General features: G+C 44.7%; 1 protein-coding gene across 11 annotated transcripts in view; it reads right to left on the reverse strand.

Annotated features, from left to right (window-relative positions):
• Positions 1-16,010, reverse strand: part of LOC122544513 (platelet endothelial cell adhesion molecule-like) — a 50,120-nt gene that overhangs the window by 21,681 nt on the left and 12,429 nt on the right. For 10 of the 11 annotated variants that reach the window (XM_043683757.1, XM_043683761.1, XM_043683756.1 and 7 more), the window contains 2 exons: positions 6,104-6,361; positions 3,101-3,382 (listed from right to left, as the gene is read on the reverse strand). In XM_043683757.1, coding sequence (XP_043539692.1) covers positions 3,101-3,382; positions 6,104-6,361 — 540 coding nt within the window. The remainder of the gene's footprint in view (positions 1-3,100; positions 3,383-6,103; positions 6,362-16,010) is intronic. The other variant, XM_043683760.1, reaches the window with a different exon arrangement.

Consider the following 16,010-nt stretch of genomic DNA (forward strand, 5'->3'; position numbering starts at 1 on the left):
GTGGGTGGTTGGGGGGGGGGGGGGGGGGGGGGGGGGGGGGGAGGTGATGGGGGGTGAACAAGCTTCCAGAGGAAGTAGTAGATGCCGGAAAAATTACGACAGTTAAAAGATATATGGACAGCTACATAGATAGGAGAGCTTTAGGGGGATATAGGCCAAACATAGGCAAATAGGACAAGTTCACGTTGGGAAATCTGGTCAGCATGGACAAGTGAGGACAAAGGGCCTATTTCCATGCTGCCTGACCTGACTCTATTTGGCGATGATGTGTCACAACCATTGACATGGGTAATATTTACAGATTGTAACAGATTCCACAGAAATTAAGGTTGTTTTATGAGGAGAGACTGTCGAGGTTGTTCAGAGGTTAGAAGGATGAGAGAAAAATGCATCACTGTTTATTGGTTAGCTCGATTGGATGGACACACAGTGATGCCAACAGTGTGGCTCAATTATTGCACCAGTTGGAGTGACCATGAAGGATTCTCATTCCCAATCTCTCCCCTTGCCTGAGCTGTGGTGATCCTCAAATTAATCCACAAGCTATCCCCCTCACACATGATAGCGTGGGATGGTGGTAACTTTATAATGTTTAATTTTAATCATAGGATGCAAATAGCAGATTGACAGATGAGACAGGAGAAACCTGCAACCAATTCTAAAAGAGGAAAGACTTCACAGCAATCTAGTTATGTTCAATACACGATATCAGTTGCATGACACTGTTATCTTTTGCTACAAATTCAGTGTATTATTATCCTGCTCCCAGTTGCCTGATGAAGGAGAAGCGATCTGACAGCTAGGATTTCCCAAAAAGTCTGTTCGACTATAATCTGGTGCTGTCTTATTACATTAAAAGCAGTCAGGTAGTTTGAAAGCTACTGGACCCAAAGAAGCAGCTCCATGCTAATACCCTCTCTATGACATCTCTCCTGAAAGAACCTGTGTTTCATTTTATCTTTTGTCCCAAGGGGTGTTTATGGAGAAGGTGCAAGTATTTGGAACAGCATCATTAAGTTGGGTTGATCTATTGGGATTTTGGACAGGTTAAGTTATTCAGTGTTCAGTTCTCTTTTATCTGTGTTTCTCTCGGTATTCCTTTAAATAAATTCTATTTTATTTAAAACTACCTGGTTTGAACAACTGCATCCCTCCTGGAATATATACTATACACCTGCTTAAAATAACTAGCAATGTTAGGGTCTGGGCTACATTCTTGAAATGGTTTGAAAGAGTCGAGCCTGGTCCATAACAATAAGCCTTGCTCTTCGTTAATGCAAGCCAAGCCCAACACATACGGAGAAATGCAGAGGGGGATAATCCAAAAGCTGAACTTGAAATCAAGAAAATAGTAAGATTTAGATAAAGCGTGAGACCCAGGGAAACGTGAAGACCAATTGATCATTTTGAAACTCATCCTTGGCGCTAGGTTATAATAATAGATACATATCAGTTTCGTCATGGGTTTGTGTCCCGTTAGGTGTTATTCCACAGATATCAGAATATGGGCCTGTTTCTGTCTGGTATTCATAAATATCAAGGGGGCGACGTTAAGTAAATTTTATGGACGAGAAATTGACGGCTGGTTTGCTGACAATCTGGTAAACCTCCTTTGCACCCTCTCCAAAGCCTGCACATCCTTCCAATTATTTGGGGACGAGGGCTGCACACAGTCTGCAAATGTAATGGAATAATGTCTCATACAGCTGCAAGATGACTTGCCAATTTGTATACTCAACGCCCTGACCAGTGAAGGCAAGCATGCCATGCGCTTTCTTTACCATCTCATCCATTTACGTTGTCCCCTTCAGGAAACTATGGACTTGCACCCCAAGCTCCCTCTGTATAACAATGCTCCCAAGGATCCTGCCATTTAATGCATACTTTCCTCTTGCAATTGAGTTCCCAAAATGCACCACCTCACATTAGTCCAAGTTTCCATTCCATGAGACCATGCCGGGAGCATTATGTGTGCAGTTTGTGGTCTCCTTATCGGAGGAATGATGTACTCACTATAGAGGGAGGGCAGTGAAAGTTTTTCTGATTGATTCCTGGGGTGGCCGGACTCACGGATGAAGAAAGACTGCATCTATTATGAGAATACTCACTGGAGTAGTGATGAATGAGATCAGAAACGCAAATAAACCCATAAACGTTGAACAGAAGAAGGGAGGGTAAACACAGGAAAGATGCTCACGATGAATTGCGAATTGGTGGTTGTAGTGATGGTGAGGATGGTAGGGGGGAGTACAGAACTAGGGAGTCACAGTCTATTGGACATGGGCACCGAGTGAGATGAGGACAAAATGTTTTCACGCAGAGAGTAGGGATCCTGTTTTTCTCTGGGTCTCCAATATATCGCGATTTCAGCCTGTAGATATTCTGGACTTGGCAAAGCTCAGCAATCAAAACGAGAGGAAGAAAGTCCCGAGACGGTGTCAGTGAGGGAGATTCCTAACAATCCTTCAAGGCCAGTCAACGTTGTTTTCATCATGTCAGCTCGACGTCAGATTTGGTTGTTTTTGGAATGAATTCGTGCTACAACAGTGAGAGTACTGCACCTTGTTCTGGAATCCACATTCTAGGAAGGATGGGATAGAACTGGGAGAGGGTGCAGAGGGGGATTTACCAGGATGTTACCTTGGGGGCTGGAGAGTTTCAGTGATGGAAATAAATTGGACAGATCAGGGTTTTCGTCAGAGCAGGGGAGATTCAGACGACGGTAGATGCCATGATTGAGATGTATAAATTGATGAGGGGGCATAAATAGTGTCGACAGGAAGAAACTTTTACCCCTTCACGGGATCAATCACGGTGGAGTAGAAGATAGATTGAAGGTTAGGGGTAGGAAGTTTAGAGGAGAGGTGAGGAAATATATTTTCACTCAAAGGATCTGAAACTCACTGCCGGTAAGGGTGGGAGAGGCAGAAACCCTCATCACATTGAAGAGTATTGAGATTTGTACTCACATAGACAAGTCTACTATGCCACGTGTTGGGGAAATAGGGATTAGAGAATAGTGAGATGGCTGTTTCTGACTCAATGGTTCGATAAGCCTCTAATTTGTGCTGGGGACTCTATAATACTGACAGATAGTTACGTTTAACAGAAATGTGAATGCTGTTGCTCCTCTTCCTCAGACTGTAAACTGTCTCGATCACTTCACATGCATAATTCCCGGAAAGGTTTGCAGTGGCTGCATTGATGGTGTACACGGCACCATGATGATGCACGGCCTCCAGGGCAGCGTTGTCTCTGTAAAATGAATAGTGAAGCTGGACGGAGGGCCTTGCCGCCCGAACAATGCACGTCAGTGTAATCGGGAACCCCTCGAATACTTCAGCCGTCGGCCCCACACTCAGCACGGGCTTAGCAAAGCGTTCTGGAATGTAACACACAATGAGGGCTCATCAATTAACTGTTATCATCACAGAGTGAAAGGCACAACAGTGACACCGGGCGAAAAATGTGAGAATTTAGTGTCAAAAGCCAGAGGAGAGGGCAAAACTGTATCTCTCTCTTGCGTTCCAGATTTCAAATTCTATTTTGATTCCAATAGATTCTTCGATTCATAGAGTCATACAGAATGGAAACAGGCCCTTCTGCCTAACTCATCCATGCTGACTAGGTTTCCTAAACCGATCCAATCACATTTGCTACTATTTCCCCCACTCCCTCTTAATCTTTCCTTTCTATGTACGTATCCAAACTTCTTTTTTAATGTTGCAATTGTGCCTGTTTCCATTACTTTGTCTGGCAACATTTTCATATACACACCACGTTGTGCTAAAACGTTACCCCCTTAGGACCTTTTAAATCTTTCCCCTCTCGCTTTAAATCTATGCCTTGCAGTTTTGAACTCTCCTAATCCAAACGCTTTTCCTAACGTGAATACCTTGGCTATTCACGTTATCTATGCCTCTGCCAATTTTATAAACCTGTATAATGTCACTCCTCAGACTCCTGAGCTTCCTGGAAAAAAAGGTCCCAGCCTACATATATCACGGAAATCCTCCACAAATCGTTTTTACACCCTTGCAAAGTCAACTTCCACAGCGGGATTTCAACACAGATCCCAAGAACATTCCTTGGGTGTCTGCATTAATAGCCCATTGGTAACTCCACCATGCCATCATATCTCTGATGCGTGGCTGGAATCTGCAGCCATCTGATGACTCAACTCCAATGTCTCCTTTCTTATGAATTTTTCGACAATTCCTTCATAAATAAAACATTAAAGTTTTGACTTCATAATCTGAACCATAATAGTCAGTCTTTCGAAATTATTTGTATCTCCTTTGCTATGCTAGTCAATCCACCTTGAACGTTTGTGGTCTAACTCGCTCACCCTCCTCAACTGAGGACAGATTCCCCATCGTTTTCCTCAGACCATACTCGTTATGATGTAAAATACTGGCCTCAAACCAAATCACGATCTTTGCCTCAATTAAACAGAGAGCAGCCACAATTTTTATTTCCCCTACAGATCAACGTCTTTTAACCTTTTCAACACCTCCTTAATTGGCACTGCACATTTCTTAATATGCGGCACATGAGAGAGAGATGATTTCACGATGAAAGATGTACCATATTATAGAACTGGAAAATGTGCGAAAAATATTTGCAATGATTTGAAAGAAACTGGACGGTCAGAGTTACAAGTAAAGTTTGGTTAGGTCGGAACTTATTTCTCCGGAGCACAGGAGGCTGAGGGTGACCTCATGGAGATTTTAAAATTATGAGCAGAATAGATAAGGTGAATAACTAAGGTCTTTTCCCCAGGGTAGGAGACTTCAAAACTTGATGGCATAGTGTTAAGTGAGAGGAGAACAATTTAAAAAGAAGCTGAGGGGGATCCTTTTTAAAAAGTTGGTGGTGTGTGTAAGGACTGAGCTGCCAGAGGAAGTGGAGGAGGCTGGTACAATAACAACATTTAAAAGACATTTGAACAGGTAAATGACGAGGAACCGTTTAGAAGGATACGCACCAAACACAGGTAAATGGGACTCGTGTAGTTTAGGAAGCCTTTTCAGCTTGGATGAGTTGGGGTGAAGGGTGGATGCCTCGCTGACTCTATTTGGCGATGATGTATCACAACCCTAATCAGGGGCCACGTGAACTGCTTGCAGTTTCCCTAGATCCCACCAGAATCTAAGGCTTGTATTATGAGGAGAGAATGAGCAGCTTAGTCAAACTTTATAAGGATGAGAGGAGGTAATGTGGCTGTTTCTGGCTAGTTCAGACGGCTTAACAGTCGGTTTGTGATGCAGACTGATGCAGACTGCAGCGTGGGTACAATTCCTCCTAGATCACCATGAAGTGCTTTCCATCTCATCTCTCCTCATATGTGTGATAACCCTCAAATTAAACCACCACCCAGTCTCGTAACTCGCTAATGAGAAAGAGGGACTATGGTGACTTTACTACCTTTCCCATTGCTCATAAACCATTAAAGGGAGGGGGATTGACAAATGAGACAGGGAAAGGATGTTTCCTAATGTAGGACAGTCTAGAACGAGAAGTTGTCGTTTCAGGATAAAGGGGTGAGGCAGATTGAAATTAGAGATGGAGAGAATGGCTTCTCTTTAAGGGGGAGGGCTGTTGGTATCGAGACAGGGAATAAGCTTGGATTGTTTTCTCTGGGGCGCAGAAGGTTGCGGAGGGCGAACATCGTACAGGTTTACGTGTAAAGTTATGAGGAGCATGAATGGGTGAATCGGCAGCAGCTGTTCCCTTGGTAAAGGTCAATAACAAGGGGGCATACTTTTAAAGTGAAAAGCAAAGGGGGAATTTAAGGATTGTTTCACCCAGAAGGTGGTAGAGGTTTGAAATGCACTGGCTGGGAGGGTAGTTGAAGAGGGACACCTCACAATCCTCAAAAGGTACTTGGACGACAAATTAAAATGTCATAACATTTAAGGCCGAGGGACCTACTGCTGAAAAGTGGGGTTAGTTTAGATTTAGTTTTCCTTTGGTAGTAAAGACATAATGGGGCGAAGAGACTCTTCTGTACTGCATAATTCAGAATGTCTCCGATGTTTAAATCCACAACCCAGAGAAATATAACCATTGCCTCCCACAGAATGTAACATCAGGTATGTACCTTGAACGTGAACATCAACAGACCGTGATGTGTGCCAGGAAATTTTACAGCTGTACAATCCACTGTCAGCAACGCTGTTTATTTTAATGTTGTACGCAGATTCACCATTTGTAGACCTCAGTGAATGAATCATCTTGCCTTTTCTATAAAAGGCAAATTTTCTCTCCGACTGACTATTGTATTTGTACCGACAGTTCAGTTTCATTGTCTCTCCTTCCAAAGGTAAAACTGGGACAACATGGAAAGCCACATTTCCATCTAAGATTGAAAGCAGAGTTGCATCATTACAGCTCAGCACAGGCTTTAATTACACTGGAAACTGTTCCGAAAACATTCAATTCCACATTGTTTCGGGAATAATTTACAAGTATCATTCCAGTCAACCTATCCCCGATATTTTCGACAATCTAGTGTGAATAAATAAATATCATTAATCTGCTTTCAACTCACATTCAGATTTGAGTACAGTTTAGGGCCCCGTGTCCAGGAAGGAATTTTAGGACCATAAGAAATCAGAATAGCAGGAGGCCATTCAGCCCCCTTGCCATTCGTGCAGTGTCAAATACTATCGGTCAGAACAGTTTCCTGTGTCAGCTGAAGTCAAATGCGAGTCGAGACGCGGAGAAGACGATATACAAGTACAACATGAAAATTGACACAACATTTTTAAAATGTTGTAAGTGTATAAGGCAGGACAGAGAATGAGGCAGATTAGAAAGCACAGATATGTGGACACAGGACTGACAGTTCTTACTGATATCATATGACACTCTCAGACATAAAATTAAAGTATGCTGTAGGCAATAGTGATGGTAAATAATACAAGGGTATCTGGGGTCTTTGGGTTGGCATGGAGAAGATGGGATGAATAGCCCCCTCTGTACTGTATTATTTTTATGATTCAATAGCTATCAATTGGACCCTGCCAGTCTTTGCAGTGTGAATATGTAAATATATTGACCATATAATGAATGTTACAGTTTGATAACTACACTCACACATTCACCAAGCAGGAACTGACAGGTATACATCAATACTAAACACTCATATCCACATACCCACTTGCATCATGTAGGTCACATTTATGGAGCTGTATGGGTGTTGGGTGTTGCCTTATATGGGTGTTGAAAATGTGTTGCTGGAAAAGCGCAGCAGGTCAGGCAGCATCCAAGGAACAGGAGAATTGTGGTTGGAGGGTTCCTAGGCGGAAGATGAGGCGCTCTTCCTCCAACCGTCGTTTTGTTGTGGTCTGGCGATGGAGGAGTCCAAAGACCTGCATATCCTTGGTGGAGTGGGAGGGGGAGTTGAAGTGTTGAGCCACGGGGTAGTTGGGTTGGTTGGTCCGGGTGTCCCAGAGGTGTTCTCTGAACCGCTCCGCAAGTAGGCGGACTGTCTCCCCAATATAGAGGAGGCCACATCGGGTGCAGCGGATGCAATAGATGATGTGTGTGGAGGTGCAGGTGTATTTGTGGTGGATATGGGAGAGTCCCTTGGGGCCTTGGAGGGAAGTAAGGAAGGAGGTGTGGGCGCAAGTTTTGCATTTCTTGCAGTTGCAGGGGAAGGTGCCGGGAGTGGAGGTTGGGTTGGTGGGAGGTGTGGACCTGACGAGGGAGTTACGGAGGGGGTGCTCTTTTCGGAATGCTGATAAGGGAGGGGAGGGAACTATATCCCTGGTGGTGGGGTCCGTTTGGATGTGGCAGAAATGACGGCGGATGATCTGGTGGGGTGGCAGGTGAGGACCAGTGGGGTTCTGTCCTGGTGGCGGTTGGAGGGGCGGGGCTCAAGGGCGGAGGAGCGGGAAGTGGAAGAGATGCGGTGGAGGGCATCGTCGACCATGTCTGGGGGGACACCGCTGAGGCTAAACGCCAGCTCGCGGACACCTCCTCCAACTGCCCCCTTGACCATGACCCCACCTCCCACCACCAAACCATCATCTTGCAAACCATCCATAACCTCATCACCTCGGGGGATCTCCCATCCACCGCCTCCAACCTCATAGTCCCACAACCCCGCAAGGCCCGTTTTTACCTTCTGCCCAAGATCCACAAACCTGACTGCCCCGGCCGACCCATTGTCTCAGCCTGCTCCTGCCCCACCGAACTCATCTCTGCATACCTCGACACGGTTCTGTCCCCCTTAGTCCAAGAACTCCATTCTGGCCTCTTACCCGCCCTCGATCTCTTCATAGCCAACTGCCGCCGCGATATTAACCGCCTCAACTTCTCCACCCTTCTCACTAACCAGTACCCTTCCACTGACACCCTCCTTCGACTGACTGAACTGGTCCTCACCTTGAACAACTTCTCTTTCCAATCCTCCCACTTCCTCCAATTCAAAGGAGTAGCCATGGGCACCCGCATGGGCCCCAAGCTATGCCTGCCTCTTCGTAGGATATGTGGAACAGTCTATCATCCGCAGCTACACTGGCACCACCCCCCACCTTTTCCTCCGTTACATCGATGACTGTATCGGCGCTGCCTCGTGCTCCCACGAGGAGGTTGAACAGTTCATCCACTTTACCAACACCTTCCACCCCGACCTCAAATTCACCTGGACCGTCTCAGACTCCTCCCTCCCCTTCCAAGACCTTTCCATTTCTATCTCAGGTGACCGTATCGACACGGACATTTACTATAAACCGACCGACTCCCACAGCTACGTAGACTACACCTCCTCCCACCCTGCCCCCTGTAAAAATGCCATCGCATATTCCCAATTCCTTCGTCTCCGCCGCATCTGCTCCCAGGAGGACCAGTTCCAAAACCGTACAACCCAGATGGCCTCCTTCTTCAAGGACCGCAATTTGCTCCCAGACATGGTCGACGATGCCCTCCACCACATCTCTTCCACTTCCCGCTCCTCCGCCTTGAGGCCCGCCCCTCCAACTGCCACCAGGACAGAACCCCACTGGTCCTCACCTGCCACCCCACCATGTACAGCGTATCATCCGCCGTCATTTCTGCCACCTTCCCCTGCAACCGCAAGAAATGCAAAACTTGCGCCCACACCTCCCCCCTTGCTTCCCTCCATAGCCCCAAGGGACACTTCCATATCCACCACAAATTCACCTGCACCTCCACACACATCATCTATTGCATCTGCTGCACCCGATGTGGCCTCCTCTATATTGGGGAGACAGGCTGCCTACTAGCGGGGTGGTTTGCTAGTGCTCTTTGGGGGTGGGGGGGTGTTTAAAATAACTCTGCAGGGGCATGGGAACCTAGACTGTAGCTTTAGGGTGCAGGACCTGGAGTATAGGGAGGTTAGGAACATGGCATCAATTTCAAAGGATGGTGCCTGTAAACAGGAAAGTGGCTTGAAGTATGTATACATCAATGCAAGCAGTATACAAAATAAGGTAGGTGAACTTGCAGCGTGGGTCGGTACCTGGGATTTCGATGTTGTGGCTATTAGGGAGACATGGGTAGAACAGGGACAGGATTGGCTTTTGCAGGTTCCAGGGTTTAAATGTTTTAGTAGGGTCAGAGGTGGGGGTAAAAAAGGGGGAGGTGTGGCATTGCTTGTCAAAGATAGTATTACAGCGGTGGAAAGGACGATTGATGAAGACTTGCCATCTGAGGTAGTTTGGGCTGAGGTTAGGAATAGGAAAGGTGAGGTCGCCCTGTTAAGAGTTTTCTACAGGCCTCCTAATCGTCCTAGAGACGTAGAAGAAAGGATTGCGAGGATGATTCAGGAGAAGAGTGAAAGTAATAGGGTGGTTTTTATGGGGGCTTTAACTTTCCAGATATTGACTGGGAAAGCTATAGCTCGAGTTCGTTAGATGGATCAGTGCAGGAAGGTTTCCTGACACAATATGTAGACAGGCCAACAAGAGGTGAGGCCATACTGGATTTGGTTCTGGGTAACGAACCAGGCCAGGTGTTAGAATTGGAGGTAGGTGAGCACTCTGGGGACAGTGACCACAATTCGATGACTTTTACTCTAGTGATGGAGAGGGATAGGTGTGCACTGCAGGGCAAGAGTTATAGCTGGGGGCAGGGAAATTATGATTTCTCCAGTGACTTTATTCATCATCCATCAAAACTTACGACGAAACGTGGCTGGACTATTTGTCTGTTGGCCTTGGGATCGTTTCGCACTGTGTATCAGATGTTAGTTCTACTCTTTGGAATTCAAGTAGCCAGTATGCTATCTTTAAAGGGTTCCCATTTGTATTACATAGAAATGTTTCTGACTCTGGCAAATTAACCCGCATTTGACACAACACAATAAATCGGATGCATGGTAATGGTGGATTGAGGGATTACCCTGACCAAAAACTTGCACACTGTAATTGAATACAATATTGTTTCTGCGGCTGTTGTTTACAGAACGGCATGAATGTCCAATGCGGTGAGGCATGTCTTAGGATGTGTGGCTTGGAAAAGTAGACTGCAAGGCAAGAGTGTAAATGATATGTGGAACTTGTTCAAGGGGCAACTATTGAGTGTCCTTGATAATTATGTACCTGTCAGGCAGGGAGGAAAGGGTCGTGTGAGGGGGCCGTGGTTTAATAAGGAATTGGAATCCCTTGTTAAAGGGAAGAGGGTGGCCTATGTAAAGATGAGGCGTGAAGGTTCAATTGGGGCGATTGAGAGTTATAAGGTAGCCAGGAAGGATCTGAAGAGAGAGCTAAGAGCAGCAAGGAGGGGACATTAAAATTCCTTTGTTGGTAGGATTAGGGAAAACCCAAAGGCTTTCTATAGGTATGTCAGGAATGAAAGAATGATTAGGGTAGGAATAGGTCCAGTGAAGGATAGTAGTGGGAAGTTGCGTGTGGAGGCTGAAGAGATTGAGGAGACACTGAATGAATACTTTTCGTCAGTATTCACTCAGGAACAGGATATTGTTGCCGATGTGAATACTGACTCACAATTAATTAGAATGGACGGCTTTGAGTTATGTAGGGAAGAGCTTTTGGAAATTCTGGAAAGGGTGAAAATAGATAAGTCCCCTGGGTCTGATTGCATTCTTTTGCCCGAAACGTCGATTTCAAAGCTCCTTGGATGCTGCCTGATCTGCTGTGCTCTTCCAGCACCACTAATAAAGAATCCCAGGATTCTCTGGGAAGCAAGGGAGGAGATTGCAGAGCCATTGGCCTTGATTTTTATGTCCTCGTTGTTTACAGGAATAGTGCCAAAAGACTGGAGGATAGCAAATGTGGTTCCCTTGTTCAAGAAGGGAAGTAGGGATAACCCTAGTAACTAGGCCGGTGAGTCTCACTTCTGTTGTGGGCAAAGTCTTAGAGAGAATTGTAAGGGATAGGATTTATGAACATCTGGATAGGAATAATGTGATCAAGGATAGTCAGCATGGTTTTGTGAAGGGCATGTCGTGCCTCACAAACTATATTGAATTCTTTGAGAAGGTGACTAAGGAGGTGGACGAGGGTAAAGCGGTATATGGATTTTAGTAAGGCATTTGATAAGGTTCCCCATGGTAGGCTACTGCAAAAAATACGGAGATATGGCATTGAGGGTGAGTTGGAGGTTTGGATTAGGAATTGGCTGGCTGGAAGAAGACAGAGGGTAGTAGTTGATGGTAAAGGTTCATCTTGGAGTGCAGTTTCTAGCGGTGTTCCGCAAGGATCTGTTTTGGGACCATTGCTGTTTGTCATTTTTATAAATGACCTGGAGGAGGGGCTAGAAGGTTGGGTGAGCAAGTTTGCGGACGATACAAAAGTCGGTGGAGTTGATGACAGTGAGGAAGGATGTGTCAGGTCATAGCGGGATATAGATAAACTGCATAGCTGGGCAGTAATTTGGCAAATGTAGTTCAATGTAAGTAAGTGTGAGGTGATTCACGTTGGTAAAAGTAACAAAAAGATGGGGTACTAGGCTAATGGTCGGATACTTGGCAGTGTGGATGGGTAGAGGGATCTTGGTGTCTATGTACACAGATCTCTGAAAGTTGCCACACAGGTAAATAGTGCGGTGAAGAAGGCATATGGTGTACTGGCTTTTATTGATAGAGGAATTAAGTTCCGGAGTCCTGAGGTCATGTTGCAGTTGTATAAGACTCTGGTGCGGCCGTATCTGGAGTATTGTGTGCAGTTTTGGTCGCCATACTATAGGAAGGATGTGGAGGCACTGGAACGGGTGCAGAGGAGGTTTACCAGCATGTTGCCTGGTATGGTAGGAAGATCGTATGAGGAAAGGCTGAGGCACTTGGGGCTGTTTTCATTGGAGAATATAAGGTTTAGGGGTGACTTGATAGAAGTGTACAAGATGATTAGGGGTTTAGATAGGGTTGACCATGAGAACCTTTTCCCACGTATGGAGTCAGCTATTACTAGGGGGCATAGCTTTAAATTAAGGGGTGGTAGGTATAGGACAGATGTTAGGAGTAGATTCTTCACTCAGCGAGTCGTGAGTTCATGGACTCTCCCTCTTAATGGGCATTTAAACGGCCATTGGATAGGCATATGGAGGATAGTGGGCTAGTGTAGGTTAGGTGGGCTTGGATCGGCGCAACATCGAGGGCCAAAGGGCCTGTACTGCGCTGTATTTTTCTATGTTCTATGTTCCATGAGTGATAACTGGAGAAGATGCATTGGAGAGGATTGTTGAACACGTGGGAGGGGGAATTGCAGTCGTTAAATTGGAGATTTTCTGGGATGTCCTGAAGTGAACTTGTCCAAATGTCTTCCAAACGTTGTAACTTCACCAGTATCCAATACTTCCTCTGGCAATCCATTACACACACCAACCACTCTGTGTTAAAACAAAGTTGCACCTAATGACCTTTTTTAAAGTCTGTTCTCCCCACCCGACGGCAAAGAACCCCTGTAATTCACTTGATCTATGCTCCTCATGATTTTATCAATCTCAATAAGGTCAGACATCAATGTCCTCCGCTCCAGTGAAATATTTTTCCTATCTATTTTGATGTCATGAAACCCTCCATTCCCAGCAACACTCTGGTGAGTGTTTTCGGTACCCTCTCTGGTTTAACAATATCCTTCCTATAACAAAGCGACCAGAGCTGCAATCAATATTCTAGAAGAGACCTCACCAACCTCGATTTGACATCCCAGCTCCTATTATCAAACGTCTAACCAATGAAGGAAAGCATGCTAAATATCGTCTTAACCATCATGTGACACAAATTTCAAAGAATTATGTAACTGAACCCGTGTATCTCTCATTTCTATCACGTTACCCAAGGCCCTATCATTAATTGTACAAACCTTGTCCTTGTTCGTATTACAAAAATGCAATATTACATATTTATCCAAATTAAACTTCACATGCCACTCATCTGCCCTTTTGATGGAATTGATCAAGATTTCTTTGTAATCTTCGATAACCCTTTTCACCATTCATGAGACGACAAGTTTTGGTGTCATTTGCAAACTTACTAACCATACCTCCAATATTCTCAATCATATCATTTATGTAAACAAAAAACAACAGTGGATCCAGCCCCAATCCCTGCGGAGCACTACTGGCCACAGGTCTCTAATCTGAAAAAGAATCTTCTTTAATTAGTCTGTTTTCTGCCATTAAACCAATTTTGTATCCAAATGGCAAGTTCATCCTGAATCCCATGTGTTCTAACTGTGCTAATTAGTACTGGAATTAGGGTTGCTCGCTGAGCTGGAAGGTTCATTTCCAGAAGTTTCGTTGCCATACGAGGTAACATCTTCAGTGAGTTTCCAGTTGAAGGCTTTTTCCAGAGGCTCACTGAAGAGGTTACCTAGTATGATGACCAAACGTCTAAAACTGAACTTGCCAGCTCAGTGAGCAAACCTACATCCAGAACCCCAATCTGAACTACAAATCTTCTCAAAACACGCTGTACTAATTAGTTTACCATGCGGAACTTTGTTAAAGATTTCACTAAGTTCCAATTAAATAACGTCTGTCACTCTGTATTTGTATAACTTCATTAGAAAATTCAATCATGTTTGAGAGTTTCGAAGTTCCTCGTACGAAACCGTGCTGACTCTTCATAATCAATCCTTGCTTCTCCAAATGCACGTACATCCTATCTTTCATAACCATCTCCAACAGCCTCACTGGTCTATATTTTCAAGGCTTCTCATTACAGCCTATTTTTAACAACTGCACAACATGAGCCACCCTCCAGTCCTCCACTACTTCACCATATTTATAGATGACAGAAACGTTTCTGCTTGAAGCACAATTTCCTCCATGATGTTCCAAAACATTCTGGCAATTTGATAAGGTCCTGGCAATTTATCAACGTTAATGTTTTCTAAGACTTCCAACACTTCTTCTTTTGCAATGTGAACTGTTTTTAAAACACCAGTATTGATTTCCTTGAGCTCTCAAGCCTACATTTCTTTCTCAATAGTGAAAATTGACACGAAACATCAATTAATATCTCCTTGTAGAACTGCATAGTTTTCTTAGAAATTCCCTCCTCTTTCTTGTGAACTCCAGTGAACATTATCCGAATAAATCCAATCTCTCTTCACCTGTCAGTCCTGCCATCACATGAAGCAACCTGGGAACCCTTTGCTGTCCTCCCTCTGCAGCCTTCCTTATATACTGAGACCCAAACTGCACACATAATACTACTGGGTATGGTCTCACTCTGTACAATTGCAGCAAAACATTGTTTTTTATTCAATGGTGGCAAATGAGTATCGCGGACTGGCTAATATCTCAGCTTTTGTACCTAGTAGTCTCTTTGAGTGGGTGGTGGTGAGCTGCCTTCTTGATTCACTGCAGTCCATGTGCTGGACAGAGCTGTACAGTGTGTTTAGGGAGGGAATTCCATGATTTTCACAAAGTGATACTGAACAAACTATTGATTCATTTACAAATCACGATGGTGAATGGCTCAGAGGGGAAACTTGGAGGGGATGGTGCTTCCATGTATCTGCTGCTCTTGTTCTACTAGATGGAATGGGTCGTGTGTTTGGAAAGTGCTATCTGAGGATTTTCATTAAATTTCTGCATGACCTCTCGTTATTGAATCCTTCAACCTGGGAAAAAGCTTATCTCTGTCCACCCTGTCCATAGCCTTCATGATTTTGTAAACCTCGATCAGGTCCCCCTCAAATCTCCTTTTATCTAGTGAAAATAAACCTAACCTAATCAGCCTCTCTTCATACCAGACCAGGCAACATCCTCGTATACCTTCTCTGCACCCTCTCCAAAGCGTCCACATCCTTTTGGCAATGTGGCCACCAAAAATGTACACGGTATTCTAAATGCGACCGAACCAATGTCTTGTACAATTTTAATATGACTTGCCAGCTCTTATACTCAATACCCCGTCTAATGAAAGTAAGTATACTATATGCCTTCTTGACCACGCTATCCACCTGTGCAGCAACCTTCAGGGTACAATAGACCTGAACTCCCAGATCTCTCCGCCCATCAACGTTTTCCAAGGCTCTTCCGTTCATTGTATGATTCGCTCTAGAATTAAACTTGCATAAATGCATCACCTCACATTTGTCCGGATTGAAAGCCATCTGCCACTTTTCCGCCCCACTCTCCAGTCTATCTATACCCTTCTGTATTCTCTGACAGTCCCTTATGCTTTCTGCTACTCCACCATTCTTTGAGTCGTCTGCAAACTTGCTGATCAAAGCAACAGTGCACTTTTCTAGATCATTTATGTATATTACAAACAACAGTGCCCCCCTATACTGACCCCGTGGAACACCACTGGTCACTTTTCTCTATTTCGAGAAACTTCCTTCAACTACTACTCTCTGTCACCTCTTGCTCAACCAGTTCTTTATCCACCTAGCCTGAACACCCTGCACACCATGTGACTTTACTTTCACCATTAGTCTACAATGGGGAACCTTATCAAACGCCTTATTTGGATACTGACCAGCTTCTCGAGTTTTCTTGAAACTGCACACATCCAGACAAGTGGGGAATATTCCATCATACTCCCGACTTGTGCCTTGTTGATGTTG

This window comes from Chiloscyllium plagiosum, chromosome 50, assembly GCF_004010195.1.
Source record: "Chiloscyllium plagiosum isolate BGI_BamShark_2017 chromosome 50, ASM401019v2, whole genome shotgun sequence".
In the NCBI taxonomy this organism is placed as follows: domain Eukaryota; kingdom Metazoa; phylum Chordata; class Chondrichthyes; order Orectolobiformes; family Hemiscylliidae; genus Chiloscyllium; species Chiloscyllium plagiosum.